Genomic DNA, 17,304 nt, shown 5'->3' with positions numbered 1-17,304 from the left:
TCTAGGAGATTTTTTTTAGAAGCTCTTCGAGACTTTTCGAGTTTGTGCACAAACTTATAAATATTCTGAGTTCTTAGATTTTCTTAGATTTTATTAGATTTTTTCTTAGATTTTCTTCATAAAATTCTCGAAGATCTTTTACGTAACCGCTGTGTGTTGATTAAGCAGCGAAAATATTTCAATTTAATAGGATCTCTCACGTAAACGTTTTTACGTTGAGTCATTTCGTAGACTGAAATAATATATCTCTTTCTTCTCGATCGTCCTGATACCGATAACGTTTCGCTTGGCTGACCGCAGAAATCGAAGAAAAAAATATGAAAGAAACGCATCAAGTATTGTCCTCAAGGATAGGGAATTTCCGCGGAAAATAAACGAAGCATCCTAGCGGAAGAGCCGCTTTTTGCTTAGTCGTTCGACATTTCTCAAGTCGGATCTATCGTCTTATTAAAACGAGAAATGTCGGCGTTCAATTTGCGTTGAAGTTTATCGACGAAATAAATCGTTGAAATACTGCACTAGAAGGAATTTGAAGAAGATGAGGATTACGTGTATTTATTCAAGAAGAAATTTATATAAAAAAAAAAACATCGAATGTTCTTTAATTCTGTGGTTTTTCCTGCTCGCTGTCGTGTTTTCGAAACGTAGTATAATTTGCGAATCGCAGTTAGCCTAATTGCTTAGGAAATTGGTAATTGACGGAGGAAAAAAAAGAATATCCTTTGTCTCTCGCTTCCCGATCCTGCAACGGATGATCAGTCGGCGAGAGAAGAGTGCGTGAGAGGTAACGTGGGCGGGTGGAACTCATTGCAGTGGGTGGGCCACGCCGAGAGAACGTGTGACAGAGACGAACGACAGGCTCTCGGTCCAAGCGATCGCGCACGTGACGGAGACGAGAACCGTACGCGAGCGAGAGGGGCTAATAAGAGAACGAGGGAGACGAAAGAGAGAGGGAAAGAGAAGATGCGAAGAGAGAATGGAACAGCCGTCCTGCCTGTCGAGTGTGACGAACGATACTCGAATGCGGTTAGAGTGCTTATCCGAGAGAGATGAAACGTTTCACGCAGCGGAGATGATGCGTGCACGTTGCGTGCGAAGACGTAGAAATAAAAGGAAGAGAGAGAGAAAGAGAGGGAGACGTGATGAGAAAGCACACGTGTCGAAAGGATAGAAAGAGAAAGAGAGACAGGACGGGAGAGAAGATTAAATGGAGAAGATATGGGGCGCGTAGACTATAAAATGTACTGATCAGAGGGAAAGAAAGAGAGAGAAAAAAGTTGGGCTCTCGACAGAGACAGACGCACCGATGTAGCGTCGAGAGAGAGAGAGAGATGATGATCTCAGGAGTTTGTTGTGCCTTTTTTGAGATGTATGTATGTGTGCATGTGAACTGGCGAGGGTTGAAAATGAATTGATAGATGTTTCCCAATTTTCCTATCAAATTAAATCGATGTAATAATTTTGATTTTTGTCTCCAAGCACACGTACATACATTTCGAGAATAAATTTATATTCGAACATTTTTTATAATCAGCCACCTGGAAACGTGATAACGTTCTACTATTATATAAATTTCTGTGAAAGAATTGAGTCACCAAAAAGTTGAAGAATAACATTTCTCCTAAAGTCGTATTTTTCGCATAGGAATTATTAAATGTTAATATTAAAGTATCATTTATATTAAGATATTATTACTGATAATAATTATGAAAATTATTACTAAACAATTACATATAACTTTATTATAATAATAAATTTTATTACAATAAATTATTATATAATTTTATTATATAATAAATATATTTATATAATAATAATTATTATTATTTGAATAACTGTTTAAAGTTGTACACATGTATGTCGTATATGGAATTTTCAAAAAAGTAGAATTTCCAGACACTTTTCGAATTTTTAAAAAAATGTTCTAAAAGTTGAAAGGTCGTCCTTTCTAAAATTACATGGCCTTACATAAAAATTCCGCGCGACAGACCGTTTATTTCTTCCTACAACGATTAAATGGACCGTGCAGTGACCCGATGGGCGTGATTTTTCTGTTGGCAGTGACCCAATGCGACCGGCGATCACCGAGGGACGATATTCGCATTTAGAGGGGCACAATGAGAGGCGGCGCTGGTGATGGTTCATCCATGGTCACGGTTCCCACTTCGGCGTCCCTTAATGTAAGTATATTCTTGGAAAAATCGATCGTCCACGCACTCGACGTGCCACGGTATCCCTCGATACGCGGGTTCGCTTTCGCAACCCAATTATCCGTCGTCGACTTTATCACCGGTGCCATATAGGCAACGACGTCGTCGTGTTGAGTAACGAGCGCGAAGAACCGGTGCGGCAGGTATCCTAAGAACGGTAGTTGTACGCGGGTCACGGGGCTCACCATCGATCGTGCGTTCGATTAAGCATCTGGCGTGCTCGATCAATAGGGCACTCTCTCGAAGCTGTAATTTTCATCCCCCTCTTTATTTTTTTGAGGGACCGAATCTTCCTTTCGGACAGTGATAGATCACCAGATCGGCAGATTATCTTGGCTAAACTGCTATTCCAGAAATGCTTGCGCAAATACACATCTATTTCAATACTATCGATAATTGGCAAGTATTTAGTTTGAACGACATTGTTCTCTCGTGTATTTCGATTGCATTTCATCTGATGACAGTGTTTATCTTTGACATTTCTTATATTCTGTATAGTCAAGATATCTCACGCGTTTATTTAAAAATAGAAGAGATAATCATCTTAAAAAAAAAGAATTTTTTAAACTATTTCAAAAATAAATATATTCGAAATTAAATTATATGATTACTTTTATGTAGAAACAAAAAGAATATATTGATAAATATATATTGATAAATTTGAGACAAAATAATTGAAGCATATTATTTAAAGTATTAAATTATTGGTAAAATACACTTGTCTTTTATGATTAAAAAAAATGTACAATATTTATCTCTGCCGAAATTATATATCTCGATTTTACATTAATATATACATACATCTATTTGAACTGATTTCGTGTAATCAAAAAAATCGCTGTATGCGAAACGCACTTTCCCTTCAGGAGACGAGATTAATAATGCGTATATGCGATAAAGTGAGATGGAGAATAACCCACATGGGAGAGAAACGAATGTATTCATTATCAAGTGACATCTGTCATATTTGATGCAATTGCATGACATTATAGTATCTCTATAAGTTAATTGAAACCTTGAGCAACTTCGGAACAACCGGTATCTGTACGTCTGTAGAGGTAGAAGAAAGAAAGGATATGAAATACTACCTTCACAAGGTATCGAATCCGTAATGTCAATAATCGATGCGAGAGCTAATGATAGTACTGCCTAATAATCCGCCCCTACGCCATCATTTGTACGCGCTGTCGATAAAAACCATTAAGCCGTGCGACGAATACGCAAAGTACTTTAGCCGCTGCTGGGATAACCTTCGCGGAGCTAAAATATTCAACGGGCAGCCGGCTAGAGATTATATCGGACTTCTTTTTCTTCGGTACCTCTTCGCTAAAGAACAGTGCCATAAATCATGTATGCCGGTCGCCTTTCGTCTTCATGTAAATTTATCGATTCCTTGTGAGCTTCCTTTCGATGTCAACAAGCAACGTCGTCGTGACATCACGGTTCGCAAATTTCGCATCATATTTCGAACGCGCATTTAACTCTGAGAGACGTCTTCTGATAATTTTTATTCTACACAAGGGAGGATATAATTCGATTTAAATACGATTTTTTTTGGAATTATTAGTTGAGTAAAAAATTTATTTACTGTTAAGCAATTTAATTAATATAAATTTTAGGAAGCAAATTTATATTTATTAATTAAATTATCTTATATTACAGTAAATAAACGTAATAAACTAAATTCACTAAATATTATTTTAAATTATCCGTGATTTATAGTAATTTTTGTACTAATAGAGTAATATAATTAATAAATATAAATTTATCCATAAAATTTATCTGTATTAATTAAATTACTTTACAAATAAATTAAATTGTCCTGTAAATATCAAGACGGTAATTTATAATAATATTTAGTACATTTAATAAATTTAGTAATTTATCAAATTATTACATTCCCTTTTATATTTATATTATATTAATTAAATTAATCTATCTGTAATTAATCCTAAATATATTAAGAGTAATTATAAATGTAATTAATCCTAAATATCTGTAATTAATCCTAAATATATTAAGAGTAATTTATTACCGAAACGCGACATATATCGCAGTAAATTCTTCAAAATATGCAGTCCGAACATATAATATTCATAAGATATCAAAATAGAAATGATTGTGGCTGGCGAGACGAGTCGCGGAGCAAAAAAAAACGGTGATACGAGAAATATCGTAGAGGCTACTAATCGCGAGACTCGCTTTTGCAGGTGAGAGATCGAAATAAATATCGTGACATGTTGGCGAGTTAATCGTTTGCATCGCACTCGCGACTCCATAAGAGAGTCCAATAATATACTCGGTTGTGCCTCATTTTACGATCGTGTACGACCATATCGGGATCTAAATGTTACATCTTGGGACGTTGATATTTCGCTGGGGACTTATTAATTGGCTTTAAGTATCTCGACAACGTTACAATGTCGTACGTTTTGCGAAGATGAAGACGTCGGACGGTCGAAGGATAGTTACTTCAGCATTCGCCTCTGCACGACGATGACATACGAGATTTTGGTTGGACTGGTTCTGGTTTCCAGTAGCTTTGATAATATGTCCGATAAGCATTTCGCGAGAGAAGTTATCGGGAAGTTATCGCAAGGTCTTGCTCGCGTCCGACACAACACTTTCGAAGATGATTAAAGGGCAGCCTTGAGATTTTACAGTGAGATAATCTCAAGGTGGCAAACTGGATCTCTCGCAGATCGCGGATGCTAAGCTTTCTCGACCGACTTCCGCGCAACAATTGAATTTGTAAAGCTAACACGTCAGTTTATTTTAATCATTAAATGACGATCTGGTGGTAGAATCAGTTTAAAGATAAAACGAATGTAATTATACTGTGTACAGTTAATTTGAGTTAAAAGTACATTTGTAACTTTGCATATTTTAACTATATCTCATATATTGAATAAATGTTATAAATGAGTTATTCTTGATTTACTCAATTATGTTAATTTCAGTCAATTGTAATATTTAAGATAATTTATATTTACTGATAACGTAATTTTTAATTAATAAATACAAATTACAAAGTATACTACAATACATTCAATAAATATTATATATTAGTCTTGATTATACATTTATGCAATAATTTAATTTGCTTGTAGGCTAACTAATTACATATATAATAAACATTTATTAATTAAATTGTCTATCAGTCAATAAATTTGTTCACATTAAATCAGGAATAAGCATATATTAAATATAATTATTTTAAAATTATAGACTGAGAAGATATAGGACCATCGGAGATATTCAAAGACCGTTCTTTAATTATATTTCGCAGGTTATGACAGCCGAGGACAGCATAAGCGACGACGTGTTCGAGATGGACGACGATCGCTCATCCACCGTCACGAGTGCCCATTCCGGCGGCCTTACACCCGCAACCGGGGAACGACCCCTCAATAAGACGCCCTCGCCTACCGGATACCGCGATTATAAGCCACCTGCCGAGGTGCTCGGCAATAACTACAATACAACGTTCCGAACAACGAGCGACTTTGAGCACGTGAGGAGCTCTTTGAAAAAGGACCAGGAGAAAGATGACAATTTTGCGCACAAGGTAAGAATCGCTAAATTCTCGTAGAAATACGACATAATTCCTCTCCTCATTAATTCAATGAGAAAATCACTTCTATTTGCATGTTAAAAAATAAGTTTCTTCTCCCACCTCTCTAAGGAACTTTTTCTTGCAATAATAAAACGCCTTGGATTTATATCGGGCGTGATAAAAGTACGCGCGTGTCGGTACCTCGCAAACATACGCAACGAGGTTAACCTTTCCTTCGTGCCAAGGACAAGGCAGCCTCCTCTCCTCGGCGAAACCGTGGAATAATGATCGGGAATGCCGGGGGTCCCGCGATACGGCCTCCGAGACGATTCCCCGTCCTTCATCATCTCGCGTCTACGTTTTCTCCCTCGCTCTCTCGGCCAGTATCTCTCTCTCTCTCTCTCTCTCTCTCTCTCTCTCTCTCTCTCTCTCTCTCTTCTTCTCCGCTCCTATCGAGCATCGTTTCTTTCTCCGTTTCGTCGCCTTGTCCTTCTCCTCCCTTCGTTTGCGAGCTGCCCGACCGTTCCACGAGCTCGTCGTAAGATTACTCTGTTTCTCTTCGCCGCCTTTTCTTATCGTTGTTTTCTTCATTCGAAATGTTATCTGCGGACAGATTTGAAATCTCGTGCAAAATTATTTTTATTATTTTTCTGTGGATGAATAATATTTTCCTATTACTTTTTGATCGCTATATCAAAATTATGCATCTATAGTAATGATTGAATCATATTTCTACAGTATTCACGAACTTTTGATAAACATCTTATTTTTCACTTATAAATTTTCTATGCATGAATATAAAATCGAATGGGAAATAAATATCATCCGTAAAGAGATATAGATGTTGAATAGGTATTCCTGATATATTTTATAATTTTTTTTATTTAAGTTCTTAAGGATAGATCCTTATTCAATTTCGAATCTTTCATAATAATTGATCAATATGACACGCGTGTCGCGCGAGTATCCATGAGATCTGGTGGAAATTCAATTGAAAGATCCTTCGCGAAGCCGTTTTCCCGATGAATTTCAGCTCAGATCAAACAGCAATAACGTTATTGGCGCGAAATATACGACGCGACGTGCTTTTTTTTTCGATGTTTAATTTTATATTCCAAGCCGCGAGACTCGCCGCGGCAATAAAGTATAGAACCCAGAAGCCATCGAACACTTTTTCTCGGTTGCCCCGCCGCAATTAAGGAGAGGGTTCTCTCTCGTGACTACTCAACTGGGACGGAAAGACGTAAAGGACGTAGAGGGAAGGAGAGGGTGGATGAAGGGGGACTGGCAGGCTTGAATAAGCTACTACACATACTAAGGGGGACCAAGTAAAACCGGTAGGGGGTCTAACCGCGCACCTCTCGAGCCGGTTCTTGCCTTGCACTTTCTTCGGGCCTGTCCGGGCACCTCGTCAGTACTCACTTCGTACCGCCTATAAAGGATAATTGAAGACCCCGGTGCGGCAACCGGCTCTCGATTTTTGCAAATTCTCCGGGAGGGAGAAGATAAATATCGAATTAAGGGAAGAGAAGAGCGCGGTTTCGTCCTTCCTCCAGGTTTTTTCCCTGCTCCTTCGCTTCATTTCCACATTTCCGCTTCTGTGTCGCGTTTCTCCGAGTTCGAACAAAAACACCCGCGAGCTTCCAGCATCTTCGAATACGATCTTACAGAAAAATGCAATGATTTTCCGATAAAACCGATAAGATTCTTAAACTAACTTCCCGCGAGCAAGGTATATTTCGCACTTTTTAGCGACTTTGCAAACTTTTCGCGATTTTGAATGCATCTATTCTAATAAATTCTAAAGAAACTCCTTCACAAATCCGAGACTGAAAGTCTCTCTTTTCTCCTTTCAGTCTAACATCTATTTTTAGTACTTTAAGCAGTCAAATCATTCTTTTTTTAATCTGCAGTTTTGCTTCTTTTTTAAATATCTAAGAAAACTATTCGTTTATTATATAAAGTGTAAAAGCTTAATTCTTATATAAATTAAATCCATTAAAATTCTATCGAATCCATAAATATGAAATATACATGTATAATCAAGGTAAAAAAATAAAAGCAAAATTTCGATTCGAAAATTCTCGCAATTTAGTTATATATTCGTGTCGCAAGATTATTATATCTTCGGTAAAGTTTCGTTTTTTCCGGATAAGGCGAGATTAATTTTCTCCGATAGTATCTTTTCACAACGGAGCCTATGGTGTCGAGCTAGCCTCGACTAGACAACGCGCTGACCTCAACGGCGGTCATGCATCTGCGTTGGACTCGCATCAGTCGCATACCAATTGAGTTAGCGGCCGCGTGGTAATGCAGAAAGCGACGCGATACATATATACACGTGTACATACATTTGTATATACAATATATATGCATGAAGGATTCTGGGTGAAGTCCGGAAATAGACAAGAGGGAGGAAGAGAAATAGTTCGTTTGTCTCGTTTCGTGTCACGCAACGAGAAGAACTGTCATTATAAGATGATAGACGAATTGAGAAAATATTATTGATAAATTTGAACTACTTCGATTGTATAGTGCGATGCAAAATTAGGTAGATTTGTTTGCACGATTGATTTGACTTAATTAAAGCATTTGACTATTTCAATTTGTATGTCAACAATACAATTAATAGCGAATAAAATGATATTTCCCGGTTATAAATAGCAATTAAACATCAGATACTGAGAGATCTGTTAATCTCTCTTGTTTATTTTTGGTTCATTAAGATATGCTTAATTTATATATTGTATATATTATATCAGCTGCATCTCAAAAGAAAAATCTGCAACACTGTGAAAATTTTCTGGGTGAAATTTATTTGTACAATAATTTTATTTTCGTTATATAATAGGATTACAAAAACTCATGAATTATTCATTTATTTATTTATTAAATAACAAATTATGCATATATATGGTATATAAAAATATATATTTAAAATTAATCTTGTATATAAAGTTAAGCATGCAATTCAATCTTTTGCTTTTCTTCTCCTTTTCCTTTTTTTCACAAATTTTAAATTTACATAAAAATTATATATAATTATGTAAATATAATTATCTTGTATGTTTATTGATAAATTCCACAATTTATACAAAAAGTATAAATTACACAGATATAAGTAAAAAAAAGAAAACAAACTGCGAATTATCTGCACAAATTTATGCATCAGGTTATATTTTTTCTCAATTGTATTTAATATATAGTTTATAAACTATAAATTATTATAATTATATTTATAATAATAAAGAATCAAAAGAGATCGAGGTATATTTTCAGTTATATACAAGATTCATTTTTAATTATATCTTTATAGGTGTACATTTTGAATGCGATTTATGTGTAATCGGTCCTGAATGAAGGAAAACACTTTTGCCGAGAAACGCAATTGCGATATTTGTCATACTCGTTGCCCCATTGAATTTCAAACTACGCGATACGTCTTTTTCGTCGCCGGTTTCATGATCTGCTCACAAGACAGATGCGCGACATCGTCACGTCCGCTTGTTAGATTCCAGTTGCGACGATCATTGCTCCGGAAATATACGACGGATCTTCTCTCGATAAGACAACTCATACGCTCGTCGAGATATGCGAACGCGATTAGGATACGCGAGGTATCGCGAGGCGATAACCCCGTCGAGAAGACGATATTTTTTTGCAGATGTCACGATCTGTCTGCTCGTTTGACTGGAATCGTCAACTAAGGCAGTTGCTGATTAAGAGAGGAAAATATTACCTTTTTCACAATCGATTAAACTCTGATTAATTATTAGTAGAACTTCAATAGTAAATGAATTGTCCAATTACAAATCCGCTCGAGCTTGTTTTCACCGATAATAAGTTTCAATTATAGAGATTGTTCGATTATGATTCCTTCTTTCCCGAGTCGAAATTTTGCTCCTATTTTCAACCCCAGTTTCCTCACGTTTATGGCTTTTACAGATTTTCGATAAGTTTAATTTATATAGAAACTGAATTTCCCTCTTTTGCATCTCAAATAGACAATAAACGAACAGATTTCCACTTATAAAGATTTGAAAGAGATGCTTCTGATAAAACTATAAATTAAAGTGATTTTAAAAAAAGAATGATTGACTGTTTAAAATAGATGTTAGATTAAAATTAGAAGAAAAATTTCGAATAGCTTACATATTTTAATGCAGCCTAGAATAACAACGTATAAGGAAATATATAATAATCACGATTATTGCATCATTCAATCTTTATCAACAAGTAAAAATATCAGATGAATTCTTAGGATTGATATTTGTGAGAAGAGATAGTTAATAAATTATTCGAGTTAGAATCACCAGGCACCGATAAACATATTCGTGACATAATCATTATCGTAAGAATATATTTTTAAAGCACAGATACTCTCTTCGAATATGGAAATGTGCGACGAGGGACGAGTTCGCATTTTCCGCAAAGTTCGTGGAAAATAAATATTGTATTTCTCCCGCACGCGTTTACGATCACTCTCGTTCAAAGAGGGTGCAAATTGGCTCTTTAATTGCGCGCCGACTTTAATGCAATTTTAAACTACGCAAAACGATCTCTCTCCCTCTCTCCCTTCGAGTTTGCTCTATTCATCGAGAAAGCGCGCGGCGACGTTTCCGCTCGCGGGATTCGCTCGACTTCATTTTGCGCTCGGCTGATTCGATCCCGTTCGATAATAATCTAACCACCCGCAGCTGTTGCGCCAAAGAGCCGCCGGAAGGTTCTATTAAACCAGCGGTCGTCACCACCGCGACTCTGCTCGGGCTATTTTTATCCGGCGGTTACCGCTCGAGAGATCTCGCTCTCTATTTCTCTCTCGAGGAGACGAGGAAGAGAGGCGAAACACGCGTCGGATCTAGCACCTGGCACCGCGCGAATCTCATTAAAATCCGCTTGACCTTTCTCGGCCGCAACGTCGATACTCGACCTGGATAACGCGATCTTGTTCCGCGACATTTCGAGGATTGATGCCTCCCTTGCGCATCCGCCCTGTTTACGCGAGACAAACGACGGACACGTGCCGCGCGAAACCAAGACGGATTATGACTGACGCTCGTACGTGCAATGTGTATTCATGGTGTATCCTCTCTCGTCGAATTTTCTCGTCGCTGCTTGTAATCACATCTGTTGTCGAGCGCAAACGGCGCGATTCATCGCGATTTGTACTCCGACACCTGTCGGCGATGGTAACTCGGAAATTTTTGATACCGAAATTGAGAGCTCCGGTTGCAGGATGACCGCTCTTTGACAGCGGACGCCGCGTGGTCGATCAAATTCTCGCGGCGGCGCGGAAGCTTGATTCTCCCTTTGATTCTACCTGTTTACGACAGAATTCCAACGTGGAATTTTCCTGAATTTTTTAATTTCTTATATATTAAACGAGATTTTTTCTGGGAAAAACCATCAATCGCGTATAAATGTTACGGTAGGATGTGGTCAATGTATCATGAAACAAATGCACTGTATATTATATCGCATATTTTGCGATTTAAATGGACTTTATTTGATCTGCTACCATTTATAACGATGGATTTTTATGCGATATTCAAAAAACTATTTTTATTCAAATAATAGATACATTTAAATACGTCCATTGCATGTCGATGAATGTGACACTTACATGTTTTTATTATATCTTTGCATTTTTACTTTATTTATTTATATTTTTTTCATTTTTATTTAATCTTTCTTTTACTTCACCTCATCATTTTTTTAAGATCACATTCGCATCGAATTTTGATGATTTCTATGATACTGTGCGATGTGGCATGTTAAAGAGAAAACGCGAAACATCGATTTTTATCTCGACGAGAACGAGTCGCAACCCACGCTCGCGTTTATCGGTCGTATACCGCGAGCGTGAATCGTCGTCTCCTCTGTTTCTTCCTCGGTTTCCTTTTCTCCCTCCGCCTCGTCGACGATTAGCATACGAATGCACACGGCCTTGTCATGCGCCATTGAACGTCGCGACCACGAAAAGCGGCATTGTCCCCGGCTAAAGGCTGCATAAAAAAAAAATTCAAGTCCGCGAGAACTTTCGCGGGATCGCAGGGGAAAAAATATTACCAAGTTATTTAACGGAGGGATATTTTGCCAACAAATAAATGAAATTTTTAAATTTATTCTGAAATAAGTTCAAATGTAAGAGGATTGTCACGCTCTTTTTTTCCCTGTAATTCTCGTACATATCGAAAGAACGTTCTTTCTTTGATCCTTCGCGGATATTTCGCTTTCCGCGCGCGCGATATATCGAATATTCCTCTAAACTCTTGTTGTGTTTCCCGTGTTTTCCTTTCGCACCCGCAGTCGGAGAATGTGCCTCCTTAAAGACCAAGACTCGTGTCCCCCTTTGTTCTCTTTTCCTCTGTCTCGGGCTCTATCTCTACATTTTTTATCGTGGACATTTTCTTCGCGGTGGGATTTCCGCTCGTTGCGTCTCGTATTGGTTCGAATAAGATCTGTTTGTTGACAAATCTTTCCTTTATCCATTTTGTGTGTGTGTGATAAGTCCCTTTATCCTTTGATAAGGAACTTTTCAAATTGTACAGCTTGCATGTACGCGAATTTCCGAATCGAAATTTTGCTCCTTTTTTCAATCTTTGCTTTGGAAAATATTCTCTTTGGTTTCTTTAGGATTTTGTGATAAATTTATATGATTATATAATTTATATAAAAATTTAATAATTATATAATTTATGTAAAAATGGAATTTTTAACTTATATCTCAAATAGTAAACGAACAGTCTTTCACGTAGAGATTTAAAAGAGAAGCTTTTAATGAAACTATAGATTAAGCAATTTAAAAAAAGGCAGTTTATGATTGCTTAAAATATCAAGATATCAAAATAAATTAAATTAAAAATTGAGATCAAAAGGAGAAGAAAAATAGGTTTCTTTCTAAGAACCGCGGATTATTTTCAAAATTATTCGGGCATCTTTTTCTCGAGGAGATGACGTTTGATTGAGCACCGCTGCGTATGCCTTCATTTTCGTACGCTCGCTTTTTTTTTTCTTCACGCGTGCGAGAACGCGTTGGAATACGGCCGTGAATGTACATATGCGTAACGCGATATCTCATGCGTTCTGGAACGCGAGGCTGCTCGCGATGCACACATGCATACGCATATCGCATGGACGCACGTCAAATGAACGCACGTGTCATGCAAATCTCAACGCGATTTGTATACATACGTATACATGTGTATGACACGTTTCATCATTCGCTGTTGTTAGCGATCGTTTATTCTTTTTATTCTGTTTGTACAGGTTCTGCACAAAGTAAAAGTCGAATAAAAATGTTTCAATTTATAATTGAACCATATAAAGACGTTTACAAAGAGTAAATTATTTTATATTTTTATAGTTATCTCTAGAATATTTATTATTATAAAAAAAAAACAAGTTAGGATAGAATATATCCGACTGAAGTTCATAAAATGCTTCTCTCCACTAGAGACCGTTATAGGGAGGACTCGTTTGACAGGACCATATTGTGATAACCTGTGAATTCTGCAATATCCTCTCTAGTCCGTAAATTTTTACGGCTTGTCCATGGTATGTTTTACGATCACGTTTTTTATGACTGTTCCGTAAACCAATCGCGTTCAACTTTACATTTCCGTTACAATTATGGCCTGTGTTCAGGAACATACTTCATTAAAAAACGTCTATTAATGAACAGTCTTGCAATCTTGACATCCAAATTGAATTTTTACTCTTTTTTTCAATCTCAATTTTTTTCCTTTGGATCCCGAAAAAAATTTTCAAGATAGAGATTTAATTTATGTAAAAATTAAACTCCTATTTTGTATCTCAAGTAGTCGATAAATAATTTAGAAATTTTAAAGACAAATTTTCGATAAAATTGATTATATGGATATAGTTTCAAAAGAGAATAGATTGAAAGTTGACGTCTCAAAAATATAAAAGAAAATTTCGATTTGAGGAGACATCTCTTTATATAGAGCAAGGCATCTCGTAATCCACGGTCATAATTTTAACTAGCTTGTTCAATCTTGTATATAATCCTTTATACACAATCACATGAGATGATGCAGTAAATGTAAAATTAGATATTGAATGTCGATAAACATTAATCCAATCTCTTTTATATTTGCTCCTATATTATAGACAAGATTTTAATTTTTTAAAAAACGTACAACAAATTCTTGATTTCATCAATTTCGTGATTTCGATATCGCTCACAAAAAGATTTTTCCATAAATAAACGATACAAAAAGAAACCTTTATCGCGACAAGTGTGGTCATGAAAAAATATATTCATTATGCATCTTAAAAAGCACAGCTGTAAGTCAGTGATTAAGATGCAAAGAATGATCGCAACTGATTGCATACGAGATCGTTAATCATTGTTCGCGATGGCCACAAGAAACACATTCGTTGCAAAAAGTATCACGGACTTTATGATATCCACGTCCATTTGAAAAGCTAAAAATGGTTCTCTTTTATATAGTAATCTATAACAAGATTCTAAGATTATTAAACGTCATTTTAAAATTTAAACTAGAGATTTTTTCGATTGATTTGAATCAATTTGTCCGATAAGAATATCGAGATGTAATAATTCATGATCGGGAAGATAAAACGTTCTTTGCGAATTAAGCGTCCTACAGAAAAAAGAGAGAGAGAGAGAGAAAGAGAGAGAAAGAGTAGACGACAATAGATTTATCATATTATCAGTCATATGTGCAGATTGACTACTAACTCTCTTCATCCAAAATATTTTTGCTATTAATATAAAAAAATTGATTAAACCCCATGACTACTAACTTAAATTGAATGAAACTTTCTCTTTATTAGCTTTGGAACACGTGCACTTTATTTCCCAGAATTTGCCGCTCTGTAGAATTCGATCATAAAAAAAATGTTATTCCATTTAAAAAAATAAAATTGACTTTCAAATTTCCTTCACACCTCCATCCGTAACGAAACTATTGTCACCATGACGTGCATCACGAAACCCTGCTTCAATTTTTTTCTGTTGCTTAAAATAGCACAGATATTTTAGATTCAAAGCTAATAGATTATCGGACACGGCGCTCTGCTTAATAGGTCAAAGCTAATAGATTATCTGTACAATCTATGGCTTTTGAATAATTGATCGAAACTAACGTAGCATTAATCAGATTAAATATTTAATTCGTAATATTGCCTTTAAAGTTAAGAGAAGAGTATTTTGTATTTTACTATCGAATTGACGTCAAATTTGTACGTCGAGATTTTTGCTTCGTATCTTCATTTTTTATCTTAATTTCCTCGGATAAAAATAATCCTTACAACTCCGGCGATGTAACAGCTTCTGAGAAGCGATTTTCGCGCGACTCGGTCATCGTACAACGAAATCCTCTTCGGCTCGCAGCGAGCTTTTAACGCTCACCCACGGCGATTACTTGGCAATTAGTTGAAAACGCGCGGCGGAGCAACCATCCACAAAGAAGCGACGGGGTTCCCGTCGAGGGTGGAAGAAGGAGGAGAACATAGAACATAGTGGTAGATCGGCAGCGAAAAGAGAGCGAGGAAAAGAGAAGGGAAGCGAGAGGAGGGGAATCAAGGCAGGAAGGAGCGAGAGGCAGCGAGAAGGAGCGAGAGAGACGGGGAAGGAAGGGCAGTGAATTAAGTTTCTCCGCCCCTGAGGCCGACACATTCGCCGACACTCGTCACGACCACCCCCTGGGGGTCTCTGCGAATCTTTCAATGGAAATTTCCCACGTGCGAAGGGGACGCCGACGCTTCGGGGTTCTCCCTCTCCTGCTCCCCCTCAGGGGGATTGTAAATCCACGTGGCCTCGCGATGTGACATCCGGGCGCGGATCCTCGGTATCTCGTTTGCAAAAACGAGATTCTGAAAGTCGGCGTCGAAAGTATCCCATTTTGCGGCTCTCTCGATGGCCCTCTTCGCGCATTCGCTCTTATTTTTCTCGATGGGTCATCGTTTGCGATCTTCGAAAGATTCTCTCTTCCGAGAGACTTGCCTTCGATAAGACGATAATAAGAAGTAAAAAAAGTCTCCCTGCGAGAGATTCAAGCGGAGCACCTCTAAGACACGCAACGGGATATTGAACGTCGAGATCGTGCTGCCTTCCCTTTGCGTCAGTAAGAATGCTCTTTAGTCACGTCGCGATTATTAATTGCAAGTTTAATTTCCCTTCTACTACGCGCTGCGCAATCAGTTTCAGCAATTTTGCAATCTATAAATTTACTTAGCTACGTGTCGTCGTGCTTCATTATACGGAATGCCTCCGAAATTACAAAGAAAGAAATTATTTTTTGTACAAGAATAAGTTGAATATGTGGAATCTTCTTTTAGATATGAGATTCCATTTTTAAACAAGTCGATTTTAAAAATGAAGGAATATCTTCTTTTTTATCCTTGTCTAAATGATCTCAATAACCATTAATTTATAAATAAGAAAGTACAACATTTCACTTATATAATATTTAATAGAAACAATAGAAACAATTAAATGGCACTTTTTAATCATTTAAAACGATTTGAAATAATTACTGAAAAAGTTTAGTATAAAGAATATCTAGATTACTTTTATTTTTCTATTAAGATGTTATATATTTTGACAGCTATCGTTGAAATATATGAATTCGACACGAATATTGTCAAAAGTCATTTAAATTTAAAGAAGCGTGAACATATAAAAGCGTGTGAAATTTTCGATATATTTTTTTAATGATTTTTTAAACTCTTTTTATGGAACAATTTCGTATACATGTATCCTGTATTTTTTTCAGTTTTAAAATCATTTTCGAAAGTATTCATAAATCACTTCTATGAAACGTAACAAATAGTCATGGCTCTCTTCTAGATAGTGATGCACGAGTTATGCTCAGATCCGAGAAATGTGGGTAGAATCTTGTGAATGCCAGGTCTAAAAATATCATCGTCGTACGCCATCATAAAAAACGCATTTATATTTCAATGTACAGGCGCCTTTCTCTCTTTCTCTCTCTCGGTAATAAAGTTGCAAAGAGTGTTAAGAGTCATTTTTATGTCATTTAACCACTTATTGTCCATTCGGTCTTCACCGATCGGTTGGTGACATGCTTTTATCGTCAGGTGAAGGACAACGATTCTCTTCGTCAAGATATGGAGGCGCACCTGCCAGCCATATGAACTCACCTATCTGCGAACCGACGTTTTGTTTCGCTATAGATGGCACATTGATATTCTCGTGCACAAACATACATATCTTCTCACCATTGTTTGACAACGATCATGGTAGCCTTATAAAGTAGAATAAAAAAAATCGACCAATAAATAACCGAGAAAGAGAAAGAGAAAATAAAGGCAATTTTCTTTTTTTTTTAATTGTATAATATCACAATGTAATAATGCAGTCATACTTACACAATATTCACAGTACAACAGTACAGTAATGGTTGCATAGTAGTATGAAAAATAGCTTTCTTTCACAACAAAGAGAGACACTCATTTCCCAGTAAATGGTTTCTTTGACGCTGAGCATGAGTCTAGCCTTGAAATTGCCTTCATTATGTAGATTGA

The 17,304-nt window shown here is 36.6% G+C and overlaps 1 protein-coding gene across 5 annotated transcripts in view; it reads left to right on the top strand.

Annotated features, from left to right (window-relative positions):
* The window catches only part of LOC145967851 (ras-related protein Rab-37), a 146,936-nt gene that overhangs the window by 73,220 nt on the left and 56,412 nt on the right, over positions 1-17,304 (top strand). For all 5 annotated transcript variants that reach the window (XM_083092864.1, XM_083092867.1, XM_083092863.1 and 2 more), the window contains 2 exons: positions 2,062-2,180; positions 5,500-5,778. In XM_083092864.1, coding sequence (XP_082948990.1) covers positions 2,118-2,180; positions 5,500-5,778 — 342 coding nt within the window. In that variant the 5' untranslated portion in view covers positions 2,062-2,117. The remainder of the gene's footprint in view (positions 1-2,061; positions 2,181-5,499; positions 5,779-17,304) is intronic.

The sequence above is a fragment of the Camponotus vicinus genome, unplaced genomic scaffold (genome assembly GCF_025532165.1).
Source record: "Camponotus vicinus isolate PSW18456_S1 unplaced genomic scaffold, iyCamVici1.0 SCAF_3, whole genome shotgun sequence".
Lineage (NCBI taxonomy): Eukaryota > Metazoa > Arthropoda > Insecta > Hymenoptera > Formicidae > Camponotus > Camponotus vicinus.
The sequence above is the reverse complement of the archived record's forward strand: the minus strand, read 5'-3'. Positions and strand labels throughout refer to the sequence as shown.